The sequence below is a fragment of the Papaver somniferum genome, chromosome 5 (genome assembly GCF_003573695.1).
Source record: "Papaver somniferum cultivar HN1 chromosome 5, ASM357369v1, whole genome shotgun sequence".
Taxonomy (NCBI): Eukaryota; Viridiplantae; Streptophyta; class Magnoliopsida; order Ranunculales; family Papaveraceae; genus Papaver; species Papaver somniferum.
Window position 1 is genome coordinate 142,358,940 of NC_039362.1, and position 21,759 is coordinate 142,380,698.

The 21,759-nt window shown below is 38.5% G+C and overlaps 2 protein-coding genes and 1 non-coding gene across 4 annotated transcripts; 2 read left to right on the forward strand and 1 right to left on the reverse strand.

Annotated features, from left to right (window-relative positions):
• Positions 1-17,146: 17,146 nt before the first annotated feature.
• On the forward strand, positions 17,147-18,557 carry LOC113279758 (serine/threonine-protein kinase EDR1-like). The gene is made up of 5 exons (XM_026528427.1): positions 17,147-17,444; positions 17,548-17,588; positions 17,947-18,021; positions 18,209-18,309; positions 18,457-18,557. Exons 1-5 carry the CDS (start codon positions 17,147-17,149, stop codon positions 18,467-18,469), a joined length of 528 nt encoding a protein of 175 aa, XP_026384212.1. The 3' UTR covers positions 18,470-18,557.
• A 93-nt stretch (positions 18,558-18,650) lies between these two features.
• Positions 18,651-19,903, forward strand: LOC113282995 (serine/threonine-protein kinase EDR1-like). 2 transcript variants are annotated; one of them, XM_026532120.1, is made up of 5 exons: positions 18,651-18,713; positions 18,812-18,855; positions 18,946-19,022; positions 19,106-19,200; positions 19,671-19,903. In XM_026532120.1, exons 2-5 carry the CDS (start codon positions 18,837-18,839, stop codon positions 19,789-19,791), a joined length of 312 nt encoding a protein of 103 aa, XP_026387905.1. In that variant the 5' UTR covers positions 18,651-18,713; positions 18,812-18,836; the 3' UTR covers positions 19,792-19,903. The 2 variants fall into 2 exon arrangements, with proteins under 2 accessions (XP_026387905.1, XP_026387904.1); XM_026532119.1 differs by having other exon boundaries at positions 18,941-19,022; positions 19,671-19,899.
• Positions 19,904-19,930: 27 nt separating this feature from the next.
• On the reverse strand, positions 19,931-20,086 carry LOC113284695. The gene has a single exon (XR_003328326.1). It is a non-coding gene; the product is annotated as a U4 spliceosomal RNA (small nuclear RNA).
• Between the last annotated feature and the right edge of the window lie 1,673 nt (positions 20,087-21,759).

Below are 21,759 nucleotides of genomic sequence, written 5' to 3' on the forward strand. Positions count from 1 at the left end.
TTTGTTTGCTAGATAAAATAGGCTTGTTGTGGTCGAGTCAGCCTTGTTTGTGCTTGTTTAGAATTCCCTTGCAGTTAGGATGTCGAACTGGTATATCCAATACAATGATTATCCAACTGAACAACATGGACATTACTCTTTTTATGATCATAGTGTGAATAGTGGTTGGGCACGCCAACCTTTTCAAGGTTTTTGGTCATACCATGGTGAGCCCAATTACTATCCATACGCGCATCGGTCATACGAGAAAGAAGATTATAACACTAGTTCTTCGTCTTTAGAGGATACAATCAAACTATTAAAAGTAGTCCTTTTTATGATCCTTCAGTTCCTATTCCTTCTTTAGAAGAGTCTCTCAGGAATTTAGCTGAGTCATCACGTAAGTTAGCTGAATCGACATACAAGTTAGATGAGGTGAACAACGTAGTTATGGACGAAAGAACTGCAACAACGAATGAATCTTCTTTGGAAGATATCCTCAATAGGTTAAGTGAAAACTTAGATCCAACACTTAGGGAGATTTCATTAGAAGAGACCCTTGAGAGGATAGTTGAGTCGACACGTAGACTTGAGTTAGAGAAGAACGAAAGTATTGCTCGAAATGACTTGAATTTCCAATATAGTGTATCCAATAATACTCTTGAAAATGAGGATAGTTATTTTCATAATCAAGATATCGAGGTTAGAATTGATGACACTCCTTGTGTAGATGAGGTTCAGCCATTTCCATGTTATGATAATGATGAGTATGATGTGGACAATGTTGATGAAGAATATGAAGTATTTAGGCATGGTGACCAGGAATTTGTTACTCCTATTGAGCTTGATAATGATAATGATATTTCTGGTTCAAATCCCGATAATTTTAATTATTATCCACCTATTCAAAAGGACGGGGATTTGACTAGAGATAATACCGTTTTAGACGAAGTTGTACTTCCTTTTGATTACGAAGACAATGATGGTTTAGAGGAACTAGTTTATCCTGAGAATATTATTTTCGAGTCTAGAAATTTAGAAACTCTACTCTTAGAAGAAAATGAACTCGTAGAGATGAGTGAGGATGAACCTGACTTAGAAGAATCAATTGACCATTTCTAGGAATCTGATGACCTAGAAATTAGAGAAGTTGTGACTAGTCTTTCTAGAGACACTGAAAACTTTAAGTTTGGGGGTGATCATCATTCTCCATGTGCTTTCACTCTTAAAAAGGTCCCTCACTTGGGACTTGACATATGTGCCTCAACCATTTTACAAGATTATCTTCATACGCGTTTTCCCAAACCTAATAATATCCAGGAAGAAGTTCAGTTGTTAGAAACCCATCCTCTGGTTGATGTGGTTTACTCAGGCTATGATACCCAGATTGATTTTGTTTTCCCACCAAAAACTTTTATTCCAATTGTGGAAACGTTTGAATTTGAAATATGTCAGTTATTGAGTTTTGAGACTAAACCTAATTACTTTAGGAGATCAGGGTCGACACATTTGTTTAAGGAACACCACCACTCTCATTATGGTCAGATGTGTGAATCAAATCTGATTGACTTAGAGGATCCCCAGTTATTCAGGTTATTATTATGTGCTTCTAAGTTTGTTTTGAGTTTTTCCAGACCTAGAACCTGAACATTCAGATCTAACTTATGAGGAAATGCAACCCATGAAAATATTTTATCTATACCCTGTTATAGAACCTGAACCTGAACCACGGCTAGATGTAGTTGTCTTAAACAGGAAACTAGACAAGGTTGTGCTTTATTTGTTAATTTTCTTGGCATGTTGCAGATTCCTTTTACTTGTGATAACTCTATTTAGTTTTGGTGATCCCCAGTTATTCCGGCTATTACTTTATGATTCTATGAGGTGATCAATTCCTTCCGATGTCTGGATGGAGACTTTAAACTTAGCACTTCTTGGGAGGTAACCCAATCTCATGCACCACGGTAATATCTTTCTTTAACTCTTTTGATTTGAGTGGTAACAGTTTCTCCTTGTTCATGCTTTTAATTTTATCTTTAGTACATTGAGGACAATGTTAGATTTAAGTTTGGGGGTATGGAGAAACTTTTTAGTTGCAATAAATAAACTCCAAAGCCTAGAATTTTATGCTTATTAAGGTTGGCACTAACCAATCTAAGTGGATGGGAACATCTTGGTTGTAGGAGTTGAGGAACCAATCTGATTAGATGGAAACATCTAAAGAGTCTATTCATAAAAGCACCATACGCGCACTGATTCAATGGGTGAAGTGCGGGAACTATAGTATGCATACCCGTATGCGTACTGATTTCATTTGAGTTTGGCCGTGAACGACAGTATGCGTACCCGTTTGCATACTGGCGAACAAATACCAAGTTCGAGAACTTAGGTATGCGTACCCGTTTGCATACCTGAGTGGGTTAAGTTCTAAACTCGGTTATGTATGTTTTCATACTCATGAACAAATATATTTATTTAATAAGGAATGTAATCTTTATAAACCATGCTATAATGTTCATGAATTGATTCTTGTGCATATGAATCAAAAACTCATTTTGTTTCAATTGTGTCTTGTATACTTCTATGAGAATATAAACAATTGAACAACTCTATAACTAGTTTCATTTGATTCATTTGAACTAGTTGTGATGAAGATCAACAAGGTTGATATAAAAGTGTTCATATGGCTAACTTCGGTTAACTATTATTGAACCAACTAAGTGTACATGTTTGGGTACGGTTGCCTATACCTAAATGAAGGTACATTTCATTTGTGCGTAACAAGCTAAGTCAATCTTACGGTTGAAAGATATTAGCTTGAATATAATCAGGTTTTTATCTGACGATGAATATTGAATGCTTTGTTACCAAGGTAACATTGATTGCAAATCCTAATTTGAAGATTATATAAGAAAGAACTCTAGCAACTGGGAAACCTAATCCCTACACCTCTTGTGCGATATTAGTTACGACTCGAGTCGATTCTCCTTTAACATAGGTTTTTCCTAAAACCATTATAGGTTAATGACTTGAAGACTTCAATGAGATTGTAAATCCAGACCCAACTATTTTCTCTATAGTTGCGTGTTCTGGTCTTACTTTGTTATATCGTATTGAGTACTATCTTCTCTAAAATTTTCTCAAGATTTATCTCCGATAGGTAAGATATAAAAAGTAATCACAAAGCTCTTTGTCTCATTCTTTGTGATTCCGCAATAACTTGTTCGACTACCATATCGTTAAGTTATTTTGAGGTGATTGATATTTCTAGGATGTTCTTCAGGAATATAATTTCGGATTATCAATTGGTTCATGTTCACCTTGATTTATCAAAAGATGGAAAAAAAACTCGTAGGTATTTTTGTGGAAGACGGATTTATCTATTAAATAGACTTTTCTGTGTGAGACAAATTTGTTTATCAAGTCTTCGACTTTGGGTCGTAGAAAATCTTAGTTATGTGTGAGATCATCTAAGGGAATCAAGTGCGTAGAGTCCTGTTGGGATTCAATTGGTTGGGACTCAACTACATTTCACTCTGAAGTTAACTTGTAGTAGGCTAAAGCCTATAGCAGCTTAATCCTAGATGCAAATCCTAGCCGTCTAAGGTCGCCAAACAACGCATGGTAACCTTTGGCCCAAAACCCTAGTTTTGGCCACGCCAAACTGCGCCAAGGCATGCCGTGCCACATGTGCCAATGGCATGCCAACCACCTTGCCGCGCCATACCATGCCGGCCTTCCCCATGCGGCTACCAAAACGAAGGCCTGTGACAATCAACGGCCACTCTTCCATCCTAGATGCAAATCCTATCCGTCCAAGGTCGCCAAACAACGCATAGTAACCTTTGGATCAAAACCCTAGTTTTGGCCACGCCAAACCGCGCCAAGGCATGCCATGCCAGATGTGCCAATGGCATGCCAACCACCTTGTCGCGCCATACCATGCCGACCTTCCTCATGCGGCTACCAAAACGAAGGTGTGTGACGATCAATGGCCACCCTTCCATCCTGGATGAAAATCATAGCCGTCCAAGGTCGCCAAACAATGCATGGTAACCTTTGGCCCAAAACCCTAGTTTTGTCCACGCCAAACCGCGCCAAGGCATGCCATGCCACATGTGCCAATGGCATGCCAACCACCTTTCCTCTCCATACCATGCCGGCCTTCCCCATGCGGCTACCAAAACGAAGGCGTGCGACGATCAACGGCCACCCTTCCATCCTAGATGCAAATCCTAGCCGTCCAAGGTCGCCAAACAACGCATGGTAACCTTTGGCCCAAAACCCTAGTTTTGGCCACGCCAAACCGCGCCAAGGCATGCCATGCCACATGTGTCAATGGCATGTCAACCACCTTGTCGCGCCATACCATGTCGGCCTTCCCTATGCGGCTATCAAAACGAAGGCGTGCGACGATCAACGGCCACCCTTCCATCCTAGATGAAAATCCTAGCCGTCCAAGGTCGCCAAACAACGCATGGTATTCTTTGGCCAAAACCCTAGTTTTGGCCACGCCAAACCGCGCCAAGGCATGCCATGCCACATGTGCCAATGGCATGCCAACCACCTTGTAGCGCCATACCATGTCGGCCTTCCCCATGTGGCTACCAAAACGAATGCGTGCGACAATCAACGGCCACCCTTCCATCTTAGATGAAAATCCTAGTCGTCCAAGGTCGCCAAACAACGCATGGTAACCTTTGGCCCAAAACCCTTGTTTTGGCCACGCCAAACCGTGCCAAGGCATGCCATGAAACATGTGCGAATGGCATGCCAACCACCTTGCCGCGCCATACCATGCCGACCTTCCCCACGCGGCTACCAAAACGAAGGCGTGCGATGATCAACGGCCACCCTTCCATCCTAGATGCAAATCCTAGCCGTCCAAGGTCGCCAAACAATGCATGGTAACCTTTGGACCAAAACCCTAGTATTGGCCACGCCAAACCGCGCCAACGCATGCCATTCCACATGTGCCAATGGCATGCCAACTACCTTGCCGCGTCATACCATGCCGACCTTCCCCATGCGGCTACCAAAACGAAGGCGTGCGAGATCAACGGACACCCTTCCATCCTATATGCAAATCCTAGCCGTCCAAGGTCGCCAAACAACGCATGGTAACCTTTGGCCTAAAACCCTAGTTTTGGCCACGCCAAACCGCACCAAGGCATGCCATGCCACATGTGCCAATGGCATTCCAACCACCTTGACGTGCCATACCATGTCGGCCTTCCCTATGCGGATACCAAAACGAAGGCATGCAACAATCAACAGCCGATTTTTCATCTAAGATGCAGATCTTAGCCGTCCAAGGTTACCAGCTAACACATGGAAACCTTTAGACCTAGTTTGGTCGCGCCTAAACAAAGACAAAACCCTAAATTTTGGCCGCGCCTAAACTGGGCCATATTAAAGATATACTGATCATACTTTCATGCCACTGGATACCAAACGAAAGGTTGCAATAATCAACGGCTACCTTCCTCTTAAGATGTAAAATCTCGACCGTTGAAGGTCACCACCGAGCCGGCAAGTCTACCAAGCTCAACTTGCCAGACTACAACAACATGCTACATGTTTTCCACAAAAACACTCGAGACATCAACACATGTCACAAACTTGGGGATGCTCATTGCGTATTAGTTAGGCGGTTTACAGCATGCGGCGTACACTACGCTCGTTATAAGAAAGTGTCATAAGGATGAGGCGGTTAGTAAATATAGGGAGTAATGGTGAAACGCTTTCTTTTATGGAATATCAATTCCAAGCGTTACCGGTTATCACCTCCTCCCATTTACTCACTCGTTTTTCATTTCTTAATGAGACAAGAGTACGTTTCACTTCGACTTGTATAAATAGACATTACCTACCACCAAACAACAAGTTCAGGTCAGGAGGATACAACACTCAGAAAATATTTGCTAGTTTTCCATCCTTAGCTTCCCACTTTATGATACAAGTCGTGAAACAACTACTCTTCACTTTGTGACCGAGCAAGTCTGGAACGACCATTTCTTGGTTTAGGCCGGATTTGTACAGATTTATCTCTCGAATCTAAAGTACTCCCTTGCAGTACATTGTTTAGGGTTTAAATTCATTTCTCACCCACACACCCGAAATTACCAAAATCAGCAAAAACCGTTTTCATCCCTCAAACAACAATACAATTGAAGCAAAGATGATTTGATTCAATTGAATCGGTTCATGAACTTTTATAGCCACGGTTTGCAAACTGCATTCCTTAGTCTTTTTAAGTTGAAGTTCAGAAATCATCTTTAGATATATAACCTTCTTAAGTTCGCACACTAGGTTCGCGGACTTAAGCAACCAGGCAGAGTTTACAAACTCCAGCAGAAAATCTCGGCAAAAGACCTTCCGCCGGTTCGCGGACTGGTACTCACGCAACTAGTTTGTCAACTCCAGCAGAATTTTTCGGGATGAGAAGTTCGGCAGTTCGTGGACTGAGTTCGCGTACTTGGAAACAAGCCATTCTTCCGGTTTCTCTTGATCAACAAAGTTCACAAACTATGGTTCAAGGAATAGGACTTATGCACATATGTGTTTCCACAACAATACTTATGTCCATAATTGGTTATGTAATCTAAACTCTCATTCCAATCATTGAAAAATTCTAACAAACAAACAAACAACACCAAACACCATTTCTCGTCAAAGCAATTTTCAAGATGATTGAAAAATACTAGGTAAAGATAAACTTGATCGAAGTGAAAAGCTTACCAACACATATTTGGAGATATAGATATGCGAGGTATACTCGACTCGAAATACCAAATGTGTATAATCCAAGTCTATATATACCATACGAGTTCTTGTCTCAAAGAGTATAAGATAAAGTAGATATACTTTTGAGTGACAGGTAAGTTCAAGTCTTCACATACCTTTTTGTCGATAAGTTCCACTGGTTCCTTGAGTAGTTCTTCTACTTGTATGATGAATCGCCATGAAGTCCTTGAGCTCAACTACACGTTCTATCCTAGTCCGAGACTTAGCTATAATAGACTAGAAATCAAGACTTATAGTTTTGATCACTAACATTGACAAACATGCTTGAGATAGCAACGCATGCGAGTTCGACCGAGCAATGCTCTAACACTTTTAATTAATTATATACAGACTAATTAAAGAGAAAAATAATCTAATATCTCATTGTTGTTATGTTATTCGTATTTCCCCCACAAAAGTTGTTATTCTGCACCAAACAACTTTGCTAGTTCATCTGCTACTTTATCCTACAAAGGATGGTACTTGACTTCTCTCAAGAAGTGAATATTTATTTCAGCTGGGGAAAAAAATGTAGAAAGAGCAAATGATAATTGTTCTCTGGTCTTCTTGGTAAATATAACATAATAATAAAAAATATATCAACGTATTAATAGAAAATGAACAACATAATGCAACTATACCGAGTAATAAAGTTGACAGGAATCAATGTTAGCCAGTTTTTCACTTGTACCGTGGAGAGGAAGGCCTTAACCAGAACAACCACGTGCAAGGTGACCAACTTTCCTAAATGGCATATAGATTCATTATTGCATTGGACAACATTTCCCGACTTATTGCATCTCCAATACACATGGTTTGCATTGCTTTCGCCAAACATATGCTGAAATAAGATAAAAAATACATCAAAGAATAAAAATGAAAGTAAACGAACAACTCAGCAAATGAAGCTGCAGATAAAATGAGTGTATCATAAGACTGTATCTTCATGAATAAAAAGAATGATTAGTGACATTATCCCCACTCTCTGAGTTTCTACTGAAAACCACATTTTTTACTGGTTTACTCATGAAGTCTACAGTTGTTGCAAACAACCACATCGGGACAATATATGGCATAGTGTCCAGGCCTCTTGCAGATGCTGCAAAAATTACCATATGAGAATAACCTAGATGGGGATGGTATATGGGGATACTTATCTAATCTGTGAAGTGCCTATTATAGATAATCAACTAATTTTTAAGGCTACTACTTACATTATCATCGAGCATGAAGACGCCTAGGATGGCGACCTAAGTGGTCCCATGAAATCTAGAACAATCCACTTTCTTGAGATTCAAACATGAGTCGTCCATTTTCAACAGATGATGGGAGAAAATGGAAAGAAACAAGAAAATCCCTAATAATTGGTACATAATTTCAACAGACATAGGTCTTAGTTTGGTATTGCTGTGAATATTAACTGGCGGATACAGTTCCGTTGGGCGGAGCCTAAGGCAGTATCTCCAATGGGGAACCAATCATGTTTGATGATTGAATATTCACAGCCTATAGGTGATAAATAATAAACTACTTAGAATACTTACATTTTCATCAAGCATGAAGACGTCCAGGCTGGTGACCTCGTTGGTCACCATGACATCTAGTTCATTCCACTTTCTTGAGATTCAGACGCGAGTCATCCATTTTGTTCCTTCTTCTGCCTCACCAATATGAGAGAAATTTTTATAGGAACCCAGTTGAAAATATTGATAAGGTATATACCGCACAAAATTGGAATCAATTTAGTCAGCAAAATTAACTTGAATGATATATGAAAACTAAACAAATACGGTATGGGTTTTTCTAAACAAATATGATATATGGAATTTTGTCAATATTATTAAATGATATATTAAACAACGATATTAACTTGAATTGAATGCGACTTATTAGAGTTATGAGTACATCCCTAGGGTTTTTCCTACTTCACAAAACCCAAGATACAGTGCACAACAATCTAGTATGCATAAGAAGTGAGATGTTCTTTTGTCACTCAATTTTGTAACAATCACTCATTCAGATTTACAATTCTAGATAGGAATCAACAAAGTCTGGAAACAAAAAAGAAATCAATCGGACACAATCATAAATGCAAATGAATTACCTAAGATGTTTAGAACTGTGATGATTCTCTGAACCTACAATAGAACAATAAAATTATCAGGCACTCATATTTGTAACAATCACTTATTTGCAAACTCATTCACATATTTACAAACACATAGAGGAATTAACAAAGTATGGAAACCTAAAAAAAAAAAAAAAAATCAATCGAATCATAAACAAAATTGAATTACCTAAGATGTTTAGTACTCTGATTATTTTCTGAACACAAGAATCGAAACCTACAATAAAATAATAAAATTATTAGGAACATAAATTGAAAAATCAAACTAGAAGAATTAACTATAAAAATCACCGGGCGTGTAATTCCTGTGATGATCTACCAAATCGATGAAACATGGTGAGATGATGAACTCTTCAAGGGTTTATGTAGGGATGTTGTTGTATGTAATGTATGAGGAAATTATTAAGGGGTCTTCAAAAAAATCATTTTTGTTTCCTTAAATCAGAGGAGTGATGTAAGAATATAAGATTAGGGGAGAGTTTTGAAACGGAACAGTGAAGACTGAGGAGATTATTCCATAAATTAACGTTGATTTTATCTGGAGTATAATGATTCCATAACAGAGGAAAAGGGTAATAATGGATGGGATGTGAGCGGTTGGATATGGGCATTAAACATAGGTTGATTCTGAACCACGATTTATCTCTCAACTTTGATAGCAAATGAGAGAAAATGACGGTCGTCGATCACAATAAAACACTGATTCAAAACCGTCGGATTATACTAAAACATCTTTTTTTGCTAAGAATGATAACATAATTTCCACATGTAAATTTGGTTACATTTTCAAATTGGTATGACAAAAACAGTACATATTGGTATGTAGTCTAAGTATCATTTGAATAGATATTTAACTTTTTTGAGGATTACATTTGATTCCTCCCCTTTGGATGCTGGTGAAGGAGTACCTCGTTTTCATTCGTTTTCGTTGATGGAGGGAGTGACAGATTGAGAAGATTTTGTCATACTTCTTGTAGTTGGTGAATTTACAGGGGGTTTGGTTTTTGCTGCTCGTGAATCAACGACAGTTTTCCTTCTTATTTTTTTCCGGTGAAGGAGTTTCTTATACAATTACTTCTCTAATTGTTCGTTTAAGTTCCCTTTTGATAACCATTTATTTTTTCAGATTGAAAATTATTGGTTCTGTTTAGGGTTGCTGAAAATGGAGTCAGGGTTTGCTGAAGAAGATTGATTGGAGATTTTGGTTTTTGCTGAAGAACCTTGATCAATTTTTAAAGATGATTAAGCATGAGTTTAAGTTGATTTTGTTTTTGGTGTTGTTGATTGATAAGAAGGAAAAGGAGTTTTGTCTGTAGATGAAAACAATGAAAAGAAAAAATAAAGAAGAAATGAGATAGTTATTTCCACACGTGAGTGGTGAGGGTAAGCGAGTAATTTTATCTATTCAAAAGTTTTTTGGACCTCCGGTTAACTGATTTTTGGCGCTGGACTACATGATAAAGTTAGACGGGTTTTCTGGATGAATCAACAAATTTCCAAATTCAAAATCATCAGGACATGGATACACGTTTATATATTAACTAAATAATTTTTATATACGAATATCATATAGACACGTTTATTTATTAACTAAATAATTTTTATATATGAAAATCATAGTGATACACTGCATCAAAAAAAAAAAGATCATAGTGATACATTAAAAAATAAAAACTAAATTTTATACGGTTAGGTAAGCTTATCAGTTGGAAAATTTGACTACCTACTAATTTTCCTAGCATACCATATTACCCAACCAGTAAAATAAAGTATAGTTTTTGACACTTGCGTTGTATCGGTATTCCACGCGTGTCCTGTGTGCAACACGCATTTGAAGTGGATATGGCGCCAATAGCTTCATATCTGAGTATATTAAGGGAAATTCCTATGACAATAGTCAAATTAATTTTTTTATTGAGCCAGGTGGATGGCCAAACTGACTTTTCCACTATGGTAAAGCAGTGGGTGGGTTATCATTAAGCGGCTGGACTAGGGACACACGCTGGCGTGTATAGGTTAAACGCGGCGCTGGTATGGAAAACGTTGGCACTCGGGTCAAAAACGCTGGCGTTAGTCATACCAACGTGGGCGTTAGAACCCAAAAAGCCCACGATCGACTTTCCAACGCCCATATTTCAACGGTATTATTTTCAAAGTATAAATTCTGTCAACTGAATTTATTTTCAGTCAGCACTACCATTTTTTTCTTCTAAAACTCTTATAAGCCAAAAAAAATTAGTACAATTTGAGCAACTTATTCAGAAAAGCGACGAATATATAAGAAGAAAAGAGATCGAAGAAATGATCCGGCACCGCAGCCTGCCACAAATGTAGATTATTCTCAAAATTGGGAAGCAGAGTTTGCTTCGCTGAGTGTCGTTGATACTCTATCATTAGTCCAAGGTCATGTGATGGGCATCAAGATCGGTTTGAGGGTTATTATAGAATGAGAGGTGGATTTTTAGACTTAAAGGATGTTTATGAAGGTCTACCCCCTCGATTCCGAGAAAGGGTTGACATATATACCTGGCATGCGCTTTATATTGTGAAGCCTAGAAGACACGACAATAAAATTACGACAACAGTGGTAGAAAGGTGGTGGTTGAAGACGCACACATTCCATTTTATGGATTTTGAAATTGGTAAGCTTGTTTAACTTAACTCAAATTATATTTTTAAATAATTATTAAATAACCAAAAGAATTAATCATAGTTGATATTATTCTTGTAATAGGAATTACTCCCCTTGATTTGTATTTCATTTGTGGGATCCCAAGTGAAGTGGGAGAACCGGTACCATTCAACCAAGATGAATGCATATCAAATACTAAATCGGAGACGCTTTTTTCCCTCGTTTATAGAATCAGAAATACATGAAGATCATAAAGAATTAAAGGAGGTGGTATTAAATGTTCAGCGTTGAAGTCTTTGCTTACCCAAGGCAGAAACCCAGAAGATGTAGATGATTATCCTGAACTATAAATGGTGTTTATCTTATGGACACTGGGTCAGACATTTTTCCAAACTCAACTTCCGTTGTTCGTGCTGGTTGGCTTCAAGGTTTAAAAGATCTTGACAAAGTACCATATTATGACTGGGGATCTGCAATTTTAGAAGAATTGTACTGTGGGATGGATCAAGCGTCCATGGGTAAGGAAAATTTCGCTAGTTTCTGGGGCATCATAGAGGTAAATATCAAAATTATTATTTTTAAATTTAAATAATATTTATGAACAAATGTAGGTTAAGTCAAAATACTAAAATTATGGAGTAATTTGCAGTATTGATGGTATACCTACTTCCGAAAACCAATCCTTAAAGACTCCACTCATAGATTTTCAATCTTGTACATGTACATCTCGAGCAACTGGGCGAAGGACACTGGCAGCGACGTCTCGGCTTCCAGTTTTGTTCAGAGGTTTCACAGATGACTCGAAGCCACAAGAATGTTGTTGTTCGCCCTTACATTGATTTTCCTCAGTATTTTGAAAATGATTCAGGACGTGTTCTTGATTGTTCTCTCCGTAGAGTTGTTTTTTACACTCCAGATTGGATAAAGGGGCTTGGTACCTGGGAGAAAGACTGCAATACCAAATACAAGGTATATATGCAATTGCAATCAACCCGCTACAACAGATGGAAATCATATTTTGATGTTCTGAGAAGAACCAACTGGGAGAGGTATGAATTAAATACAAAGAGGGGAATTAGTGAAGCTGAGTATGTAACTGGTACGAGTCGATTGCGAAGCCTGTAATTGGGACACAAAACATGCACATATATGGGTTTGATTTCCCAGGGTTATCAACCCTGTCCCATGATGCAAATATCGTTTCTAACCAGATACCTCCAAAAGAGCCATGCTTTATGACTTACCCCACCACGAGTGCAAGTCCTTCATCATCTTCGCCAAATATGCCCGAAATTCATTAGGAGATGGCAAGTATTACTTCACAAGGTGAGCCAACCACGATACCCATTGTTTCCCAAGGTATGGAACGTGATTATCCTTACTACAATGTGACTGCCAGAAACGAAGATTTGAAGAGATAACTGAATGATATGTATTGGCTGAACCGGCAAATGGAGGCTACACACTTGGTTGTGTGTCGGAAATGGCAGACAGAAACAATGTTTGGATTGAGTCCAACTGTAAATGATGATGTGCGCTCACAGTCTTCTGATTCCACCAGGGACACCAGATCATGGCACGATAGTGATAATACAGTGATGGGAGAAACACAGGTACGACACAGTACTTCACCACAAATTGTGCATGTATCTCAGCCTCAACTAATTCAGCCAGATCCTAGGCGCATTGCATCATCATTCTCGCCCTACAACCCAAATGATTGCTACACCGTTTCACCACCACCACCACCACAACAACAACAACAAGCATCTTATGTTTGGAGGACCGAGTGCGTTTGGAGGACCGAGTGCTTACCAATCGCGTAATGTTGTTCAACCAGTTTTTTCCCCTTATGGACATTTATCTAATATGTTGGCAAGTGGGGATATCCCAGGTCTTGGGGAATTCTTAACTCCAGAAGATAACAATGAGCGAGTTAACCATGAGCGACGTTAGAGATTGTAAACTTTAATTCTGCTACATTTGTAATTCTAGTTTTAAAAGTATGACGGTTTGACTTAAATGAAATTACATATGTTTAAAATTAAGCGTCTTACATTAGCAGTACTGAATTACATATTAAAATTAAGCTTAGCTTGAGCGGTGAGAAGTGCTAGGTGGAACAATAACTGCAAAGAAGGGTTTGAAATTCAACACCTTAAGGATTTCGAAACGAAAAGCCACTTTTTCCATCTTCGCCATTCGGCTTACCATCTCAGCGTCAGTTTCACCTCTCAGTCTATATCAATTGACTTGCATAATTAAAGCGACAAACTCATTTACTTTTTTTTTTAGTTCTACGAAAACGATTTTCTATTTCGCATATAGCACGACGACTCGGATTACGAGTATCACTGCAGAACCTCATGATAACCGCCAGAAATTCACCCATGAATAGTTTGCTGAAGCAAGCTGAGTGAATAGAAAAACATAGTTTCTACAAATAGATTCATCTTCTTCTACAATATACGGAACTCTTGAACTAACAAGGGCTGAGACATTTTTGACAAATAGATTCAAGAATTGAAGAATTTTTTTAAGCTCAAAGAAGAAAAGAAGACTAGATGTGTTAATTTGGAGTTAAAATTGAGAGTATTTATAGAACTCAAAATTCTTAACCGTTGGATGACAAGAATTTAGCTGTTAGCGTATTTGTGTCAAACGTTGGAGATTTCAATACAGATGCTGGCGTGTGAAATATCAACGTGCGCTTTAGCCAAAACCGATGGAGCTTTTCTGTCAAACGCCCACGTTGTGCCCACCCGCGCCCGGCCTTCCATCGCGCGCGCTTCTATTCTTCCAACTCAGTGAATAAACCAACAATTTTGTTGGTTTGTCCATCCGTTTTTCAAGTTTGTTGAGTCCATAGTGAAAAAAATAAACAAATCCGTGATTTGTTCATTCTATATAGGAACTGCTCTAATTTTCACGAGCCAAAACAAAAAAGCAGCACAGGAAGACAGGCCACAGCAGCGCGCGCGCACACAACAACAAAAAGAACAACTCCAATGACCCCACCCAGGCAGAACCAATAGCCTGGTCTATCGGAATATAAACCAAAGGAAAATATGTAACCTGTACGATGGGACTAAACTTCTGTAAGCTTTATAAACACACACCAAAATCTTAAACTTCACATCTGTCTGTTTTAACTCTTTTCAGGCGATAAGTGAAAATTTGAAATCCTAATAACAATTCTGCAATTAGAAATGGGTTATGATTTCTCTCACTCAGATTCGGAAGAAGGGAAATGTCTGATTGGAGGGGGGATTTTGTTTCTACGTAACTCTACTGATGGTATTGTACAGAAAATAGTGATGTAGAGGACACACCTGTTTTGGTGATTGGAAAAGAGAAAAGAGAGCTTCAATGGAGATTCTTATTCATCTAATTGATTTACAAGGGGAGTCTAATGGAATGTATGTATGTCGATATTAAGTTTGATTTTACTTGACTGATTTAGAGTTGTGGTTTCTTACAGTTTTCCTGATTTCCTAGGGTTTCTGTGATTTTCTTTCAATGTCTCCAACCTTTATTGAATTTCCCTAAAATACTAATAATCAAGGTTTCGTTTCATTTGACTAGTTTTTTAACCATAGTTTTTGATGAAGAGTGTTATATTTCAAAAGCAACTTTGACGAAACATGTCTAGTGTAGGTTGTGGTGGCTCTGGTGCAGGTGGTGTATATCACCTTGGAGATATCAAATGACCCCAAGAGTATCCTGAAGGCTGAAAATGATGCCCACCAATAACAACCCCAAGTCTTTGCTTGAATTCCAACCTCCATCAACAAATGTCAAACATAACACCAACTAATTCCGTTTCTGAGCACATGCCAAATGTTGTTATTATGCAATACAAAATCTAATTCTGGCAGCTGATGAGGTTCCGAAAAGGCATGGTCCGACAATGAGGACTCTAGCTACTCAAGTGCAGGTGCTTATCTTGTTACATATTTCTTTTTTGACTGATTCATCAATTTGCTGTCTCTTACTGTTTCAGTGTTTGATATTGTTGTCCTATCTTAGTGTTACCATACTTGGGTTGCATCTTTGATACATCTGTGCACAGATTACAACCTTGTTTCATGCTAGTAAGACGAGCCTTTGTTGATTTATAAATTTGTATGTTTCTGTATGTGCACAAACCATATTTTGTACATGGTTAACTGATATAAATGTCCAAACCTGCTAGTGATATTAATCTTGGAATGTTGGAACTCTAAACATGGAATTTAAAAGAATACGATTAACTTATCAAGTTATGAAGAGTCAAGAATAATTTGAGAAACAGAAACTTATAAACAACACTACTATATAAAGAATCTTGGATTCTTAATGTTTCTTTTATGAGTTCCACTTTGAGTGTGCTATGGAGGTCTGTCCCCAGTAATATGGATGTTCCACTAGCACAGCTACTGCAGAAGAGGATTCAAGAACTGGAGGCTGGAGATGCCAGCCTCAAAAAAACCATGTCACAGTTAATCCTTCATGCAAGCACTCCAGGGATCGGATATTAATCTCAGTCAAAAGTAACTGAGGAATCAAGATCTGCCAATCCTAGGAAAGTGGGTACTGGTGTTAGGATTTGTAAACATAGTGAGATTAGTAGCCTAAATGTTCCAAATAATCCTCCAAGAGGAAGTATAGATTTCATGAATAAACAGTATTTGGATATCTTGCAGTCAATGGGCCAGGCACTCCAATTTTGATCAAGATGGTCCGATAGTTACTGGTGAGTGTTTTTAGCTTTGGTTGAACCACCTAAAAGAAACCGAAAAAGTAACAAATGAGGGAATGTGAAGGAAGACGCCAAATAAAACTTGTTGGGTTCATTCATTTTATTTCCTAGTCCCCCTCCAAATTTGAGCTCAGATTGTTGTCGTTTTCAGTTCACATAGTGTAGTTTATGTAACATATATACTACACTTCCACCTATAAATATGTTATGGATAGTAGATCATAATTTCGGATCTTAAACGTTTTACAATGTTATTGCAGGAATAGAGCAGCTGCACAAATTTATGGTTACTCTGCATCTGAAGCTCTTGGTCAGAATATCAATGGCTTCATAATTGAGGTGCAGGACATCAATGCAGCGAATGAAATACTTCAAAGAAATGCCTCAGGTGAAAACTGGACAGGGATTTTTCCTGCCAGGAATAAGCAATGCCGGCTATTTCAAGTACTTGCCACCGGTGCCCCGTTATATGATGATAGTGGTACTTTGGTTGGAATCATTTGTAACAATTGCTTCGAGTCTTTTGAAGAAACCTTGGTACCAGATTCTCTTGGTACAAAACCTTTAAAAGATAATTCTTATCCCAGCTCTAGTTGGCTGCATAATGGTGGTCTAACAACAACCAAACCTGATTTTGATGCTCGGCACAAGCCTCTGAAATCTATTACATCTTGGCTGATACCAAAATTGGTAAGTTTTGATTTATTAAGAATGTAAACCATCTCTTCTTCTTCTTCCTTTTTATGCGTCTATCTCTCTCTTTCTCTAATAACACAACTTTGTATCCGATATCGAGATCAAAAAATAAAGTATGTCTGAAAACGAAAACATTGGAAGCCGCTCTCTCTGACCACAGGGTGCACCCTTCCCTTGAGAACATATGCCCAAGAATCCTTTTAGAAATTCTTCTGATGGCAAGGATGCAAGTAAGAATGGTGTCTACAAGATGATAACTTCTAGAGTGAAGGGAATATCATGGTCCTGGGAGAGCCAACAAATCCCGCAGGTTGCGGGTGGCAATGAAGTCTCTAGATCCCTATCCTATTCTACTAACAGTGATGGAACAAGTAGCATGGGCAGTAGAAGCAGTCCTCGTCGCAATTTTTATATGGAAACAGATTATTTTAATTATGATATCTCGTTGAACAATTTGACATTCGGTGAGCAGATTGGGCGAGGTAGTAAATATTTACATTATTGCTAAAGCATTTACTTCTGTGTTACTTTATCAACTATGAAGTTCTTTTGTCTTATCCATAATATTTTGTTGTTGGGTCTCAGGTTCATGTGCAACTGTGTACCATGGTCTTTGGTGCGGCACGGTATATTTCTCTTTCCATCTTGAAATCTACATTTCTTGATAGAAGTACCACATCTTATAGAATTCACATTAATGGAGCATCTCTGTCAGACTACATTGTCAATTTGAAAATGATTAGGTATATCCTCCGACAGATAATTAGAAGGTAAAAAGAGAAAGAAGCACATACTTTTTACCCATGACCTACCAACCCTGCATAGGTTAGGGTCAAACCTGACTCGTTACATGGTTTTCAAAAACAATGGAGCAAACAATATACTGTAGGATCTAGCATTTGTCACCCAACCTGGCCCCAGAATGGTGCAGAGGGATTGTATTCCAACAAGCTGTTAAAAGGAACTCATTTCCATATCTCGCAGGATTGTGCAATCAAAGTATTTTTGAACTTTGATTACTCAGAAGACTTGCTAATGCAACATTCCTTCAGACAAGAGGTTTGTTTATGAACTCAAGCTAAGTTTTATCATCAAATAGTTATATTGCTTAAAGAAGTTTCGGAGACAGGTCTATATATTTACTGGATTTCGCTGTGAATCTATTGCTTAGGTTTCAGATTTCTGTCATCTGTAGAATTGGATTAAATTTCTATGCCTAAAAGTATGTACTGTATTAAAAATGAAGGTATTACTGATGAAGAGGCTGAGGCATCCAAACGTGGTACTCTTTATGGGGGCGGTAACTTCACCTCCGCATCTGTGTATTGTCACTGAGTTCCTTCCACGGTTCGTTCTCTACATTTATCCGTTTTTCATTGTTTGCTTACTGGATAATTTACCTTTCAATTCCTTTCAACAACTTCTATTAAGGAAAGTTCATCAGGAACCAGATTTCAGATATAAATATCGTTTCTGGGTCTACCTCTTTTGCAGGCACGAGGAATGAATTACCTTCATCGTCACAACCCACCAATCATTCACCGTGATTTGAAGTCATCAAATCTTTTGGTTGATAAGAACTGGAGTGTGAAGGTACTTATTATCTATCTTCTGGGATGCTAATAATATGCTAATACGGAGAAGGAAAATAATTCATTAACCTCCTTGATATTGTTTTCATGTTAGGTGGTGATTTTGGTCTCTCACGGCTGAAATATGCAACATTCCTAACAAGTACCGGAAATTGAACGGTAACACACGTCATAATAAGCATTGCGTTTTCTTTTGCTTCCTTTTGCTGTAGCTTTGAAACAAGATTATTTTTGTTTGCTGTTTTTTGCAACTTCAGTGGATGGCTCCAGAGGTTATCCGTAATGAGCCAGCAGATGAGAAGTAAGCGAGCAAATTCTTGAGATTGCACTCTTTTATTTTCTTGCTCGATCCGCAAATTCTAACGGATACATTGGAAACTAATTAGGTCAGATGTATATAGCTTTGGAGTTGTTCTATGGGAGCTTGCCACACTAAAAATCCCTTGGAATGACCTGAACCCAAAGCAGGTATGTTCATCACATGATATGATTCTGTGATAATCAAGTAACATTCTTACTCAAGGTATGGACTGTGGAGATGAACTACGCAGGTGATTGCCGCTGTAGGATTCATGAACCAACGAAATGAGATACCAAAAGACACTGACCCACTCTGGGCATCTCTAATCGAGAGTTGCTGGCACAGGTTTGTGCTTATCTTGGAACGTGCTTTTGTTTTTATACAGGTCAAATAATCAGCTCTATGTTCAGTTAAGCATTTCCACAAAACAGTTCGAGTACACATAGCAGTATCTAAAATTGTCAGTGAAAAATCTTTTTTCTAACTTGTAACTGCAATTTGATTAGAGGAAGTGCTTGTCAGCCAAAATGCCGCCCAACATTCGAGGAAGTGCTTGAAAAGTTGAAAGCTATGCTGAGACATAATTTGTTCAAAAGCCAACATATGATATATAGGACCTTGCCGCCTTTCTGTCTAGATATATGTAGAACTTTTTTTGTTATGCACCACATTAGGCCATGGTGAATGTAAGAGTCAAGTACAAAACGAGTTAGAAAGAGCAGAAGAAAGGTTAAGGATTATCCGGAAAAATCAGGTTTTAACTTTTTATTTCCTTAATATGATACCACTGTCTGTTGGTTTTTGTGATTGATTAGGACAAGTAATGGATATTTATTCTATGACCCAAGGTCGAATATGAGAACCATGCTAAGAAGAGAACAGATTGAAGCACTCAAACAACAAAATGCCTCTTCTTCAGCCTTTGCCGATGCCTAATTGGAAGCACAAGAAAGAAATGCTTTCTTAGTAATTCTTAATACTACATTACTTACGACTGTAAATATTGTATTGAATGGACTGAACTCTACTTTGGTTTGTAAACGCTACATAAAATTTTAGTTTCCAAGTATTGTAGGGCTTTACCCTTGATTAGAGGGAGCCCTTCCAGAAATTCTCGACGGCCCTAGGAGACCCAAGGCCGAGGAGGGGGTTTGGAAATAGTTTTCAACCAGCAATTGACGCGCCTCGGTTATTACCTCATTAGCTGCGTCATTGCCCCAAGCGCAAAGATAACTTGAACAGGCTGCATCGACTAGTTTTTATAATACCTTCATTCGCATTCCCATCTCAGATTAGAAGGATGTGGGACTAAAGGTTTGCTAGCTTCACTGCCAAAACAGCCTTAGATAAGTACTCTTCTTATTTCTCCTTGTGCTTTCTTCGCCACCTTATGATTCTTGATAAGTTCTGGCATGGGCCGTTCCATGGCAGTTGCAGAGGTATAGCTTCCGCCAACAAACAGGTTCTGCAAATCCGTACAAAAACTTCAATGGTCAACTTTAAAATACTTAAACTGATGTTTGCAAGATCTGAGATTCTGAGACTCACCAAAATTACTCTGATATTATTTCTTCAATGATCATATTTTGATCCCTCCTTGTTTGTCTGCCCCTTCAAGCAATTCTCATGTATTGTGCAAATGGTAAAAGACAACAAGTAGTTGTCTGCACCATGAATGTTGTATGCAAGACTGTAAATGGAACTGCAGTTGGAGACATATTCCAGACATAGTGGTTGGAGTAATATTGCATCCAGGCTCAACAAGAGTAGCTTCTTCTAATGCATTTCACCACGGACTGATCGTTTTGCTGGGTAGAAACATCAACTGATTTATATGCGAGGAAAATAAAAACCAAGATGTTACAACGTTCAACACCAGTGGTCTAGTGGTAGAATAGTACCCTGCCACGGTACAGACCCTGGTTGGATTCCCGGCTGGTGCATGGTTTTGTTGCTTTGCTGCTCTGCAAAGCTGTCCATGGTTTTGTTGCTTTGCTGCTCTGCAAAGCTGTGTAATCAGCTCTAACAACAGAGCAACATCTAGCACGGGAAATTGGAAAATATCAATTTGCTAACCTGCGCGGTAGAGAACTGTGTGCAGCGCGATGTTCGTGCAGGTAACAAGTGCTGATTGAAATAGCGAAGAACATTCCCACCTCTTTGATTATCACATTTTTCCATCCCATTTGAGATAAATTTACAAGATACACTGATCCATTATGCACTCTGGTTAATTAGCATTCTAAATAACGGTGTTCGATCTGCAATGCATTTGCTTAAACTGAATGAGCCACCAGGTGTAGCTTTTCATCTTTCCCAACAGTGTGTGGAGATGGCAAGCGTTAGTGATGGTGTCAATTGCGTGGGATTTGAGGTTCAAAACCTTAGACTTTCATCATTATTTGGTTGGTGCAGATTGTCACCGGGTCAACTCACCTGGACTGGACGGAAAAAAAAAAAAGGCGGAAGATTAATCATCAAAGAAAAAGAAGATTAAGGATAAAGAATTCATTTGTGTAAGAAAAACTATGAGCAAGAAACCCAAAAATTGGGAGAAGAAGCGGCTAACTGTGTAAACCTTGTCATTAAACCAAAGAATGAAAATACACAAATAGGAAAGAGCCGGGAACTCAACTCACCACCTGACAGAGAAGCTATTAAGACTTCCGAGTTTCAAGGCAGATCCCAACTGAACCAAAACAAATCCATAAAAAATTACTAGAAAATAAGAATGGTACAGTAATTTAGGTCCCAAGCATAAGAAAAGTTCTAGTCTTGAGAGGGAGTTAAACTCGACAGTCAACAATACCAAATTTCTTTCTGAAACAAGAATATTAGACATGGTGGTGATGACCCTTGAGATTCCATCCAGATACAAGAAGAAGTTGGCAACAACAAACATAC

Bases quoted from the DNA above. Each gene is read 5' to 3' on its own strand.
- LOC113279758 (XM_026528427.1), top strand. From the start codon at position 17,147: ATGCCCAAGAATCCTTTTAGAAATTCTTCTGATGGCAAGGATGCAAGT. The intron at 17,589-17,946 runs GTATATTTCTCT...CATATCTCGCAG, and splicing joins ATGGTCTTTGGTGCGGCACG to GATTGTGCAATCAAAGTATT. The intron at 18,022-18,208 runs GTTTGTTTATGA...TTAAAAATGAAG, and splicing joins AACATTCCTTCAGACAAGAG to GTATTACTGATGAAGAGGCT.
- LOC113282995 (XM_026532119.1), top strand. From the start codon at position 18,815: ATGGCTCCAGAGGTTATCCGTAATGAGCCAGCAGATGAGAA. The intron at 18,856-18,940 runs GTAAGCGAGCAA...GAAACTAATTAG, and splicing joins AATGAGCCAGCAGATGAGAA to GTCAGATGTATATAGCTTTG. The intron at 19,201-19,670 runs GTTTGTGCTTAT...GTGATTGATTAG, and splicing joins ATCGAGAGTTGCTGGCACAG to GACAAGTAATGGATATTTAT.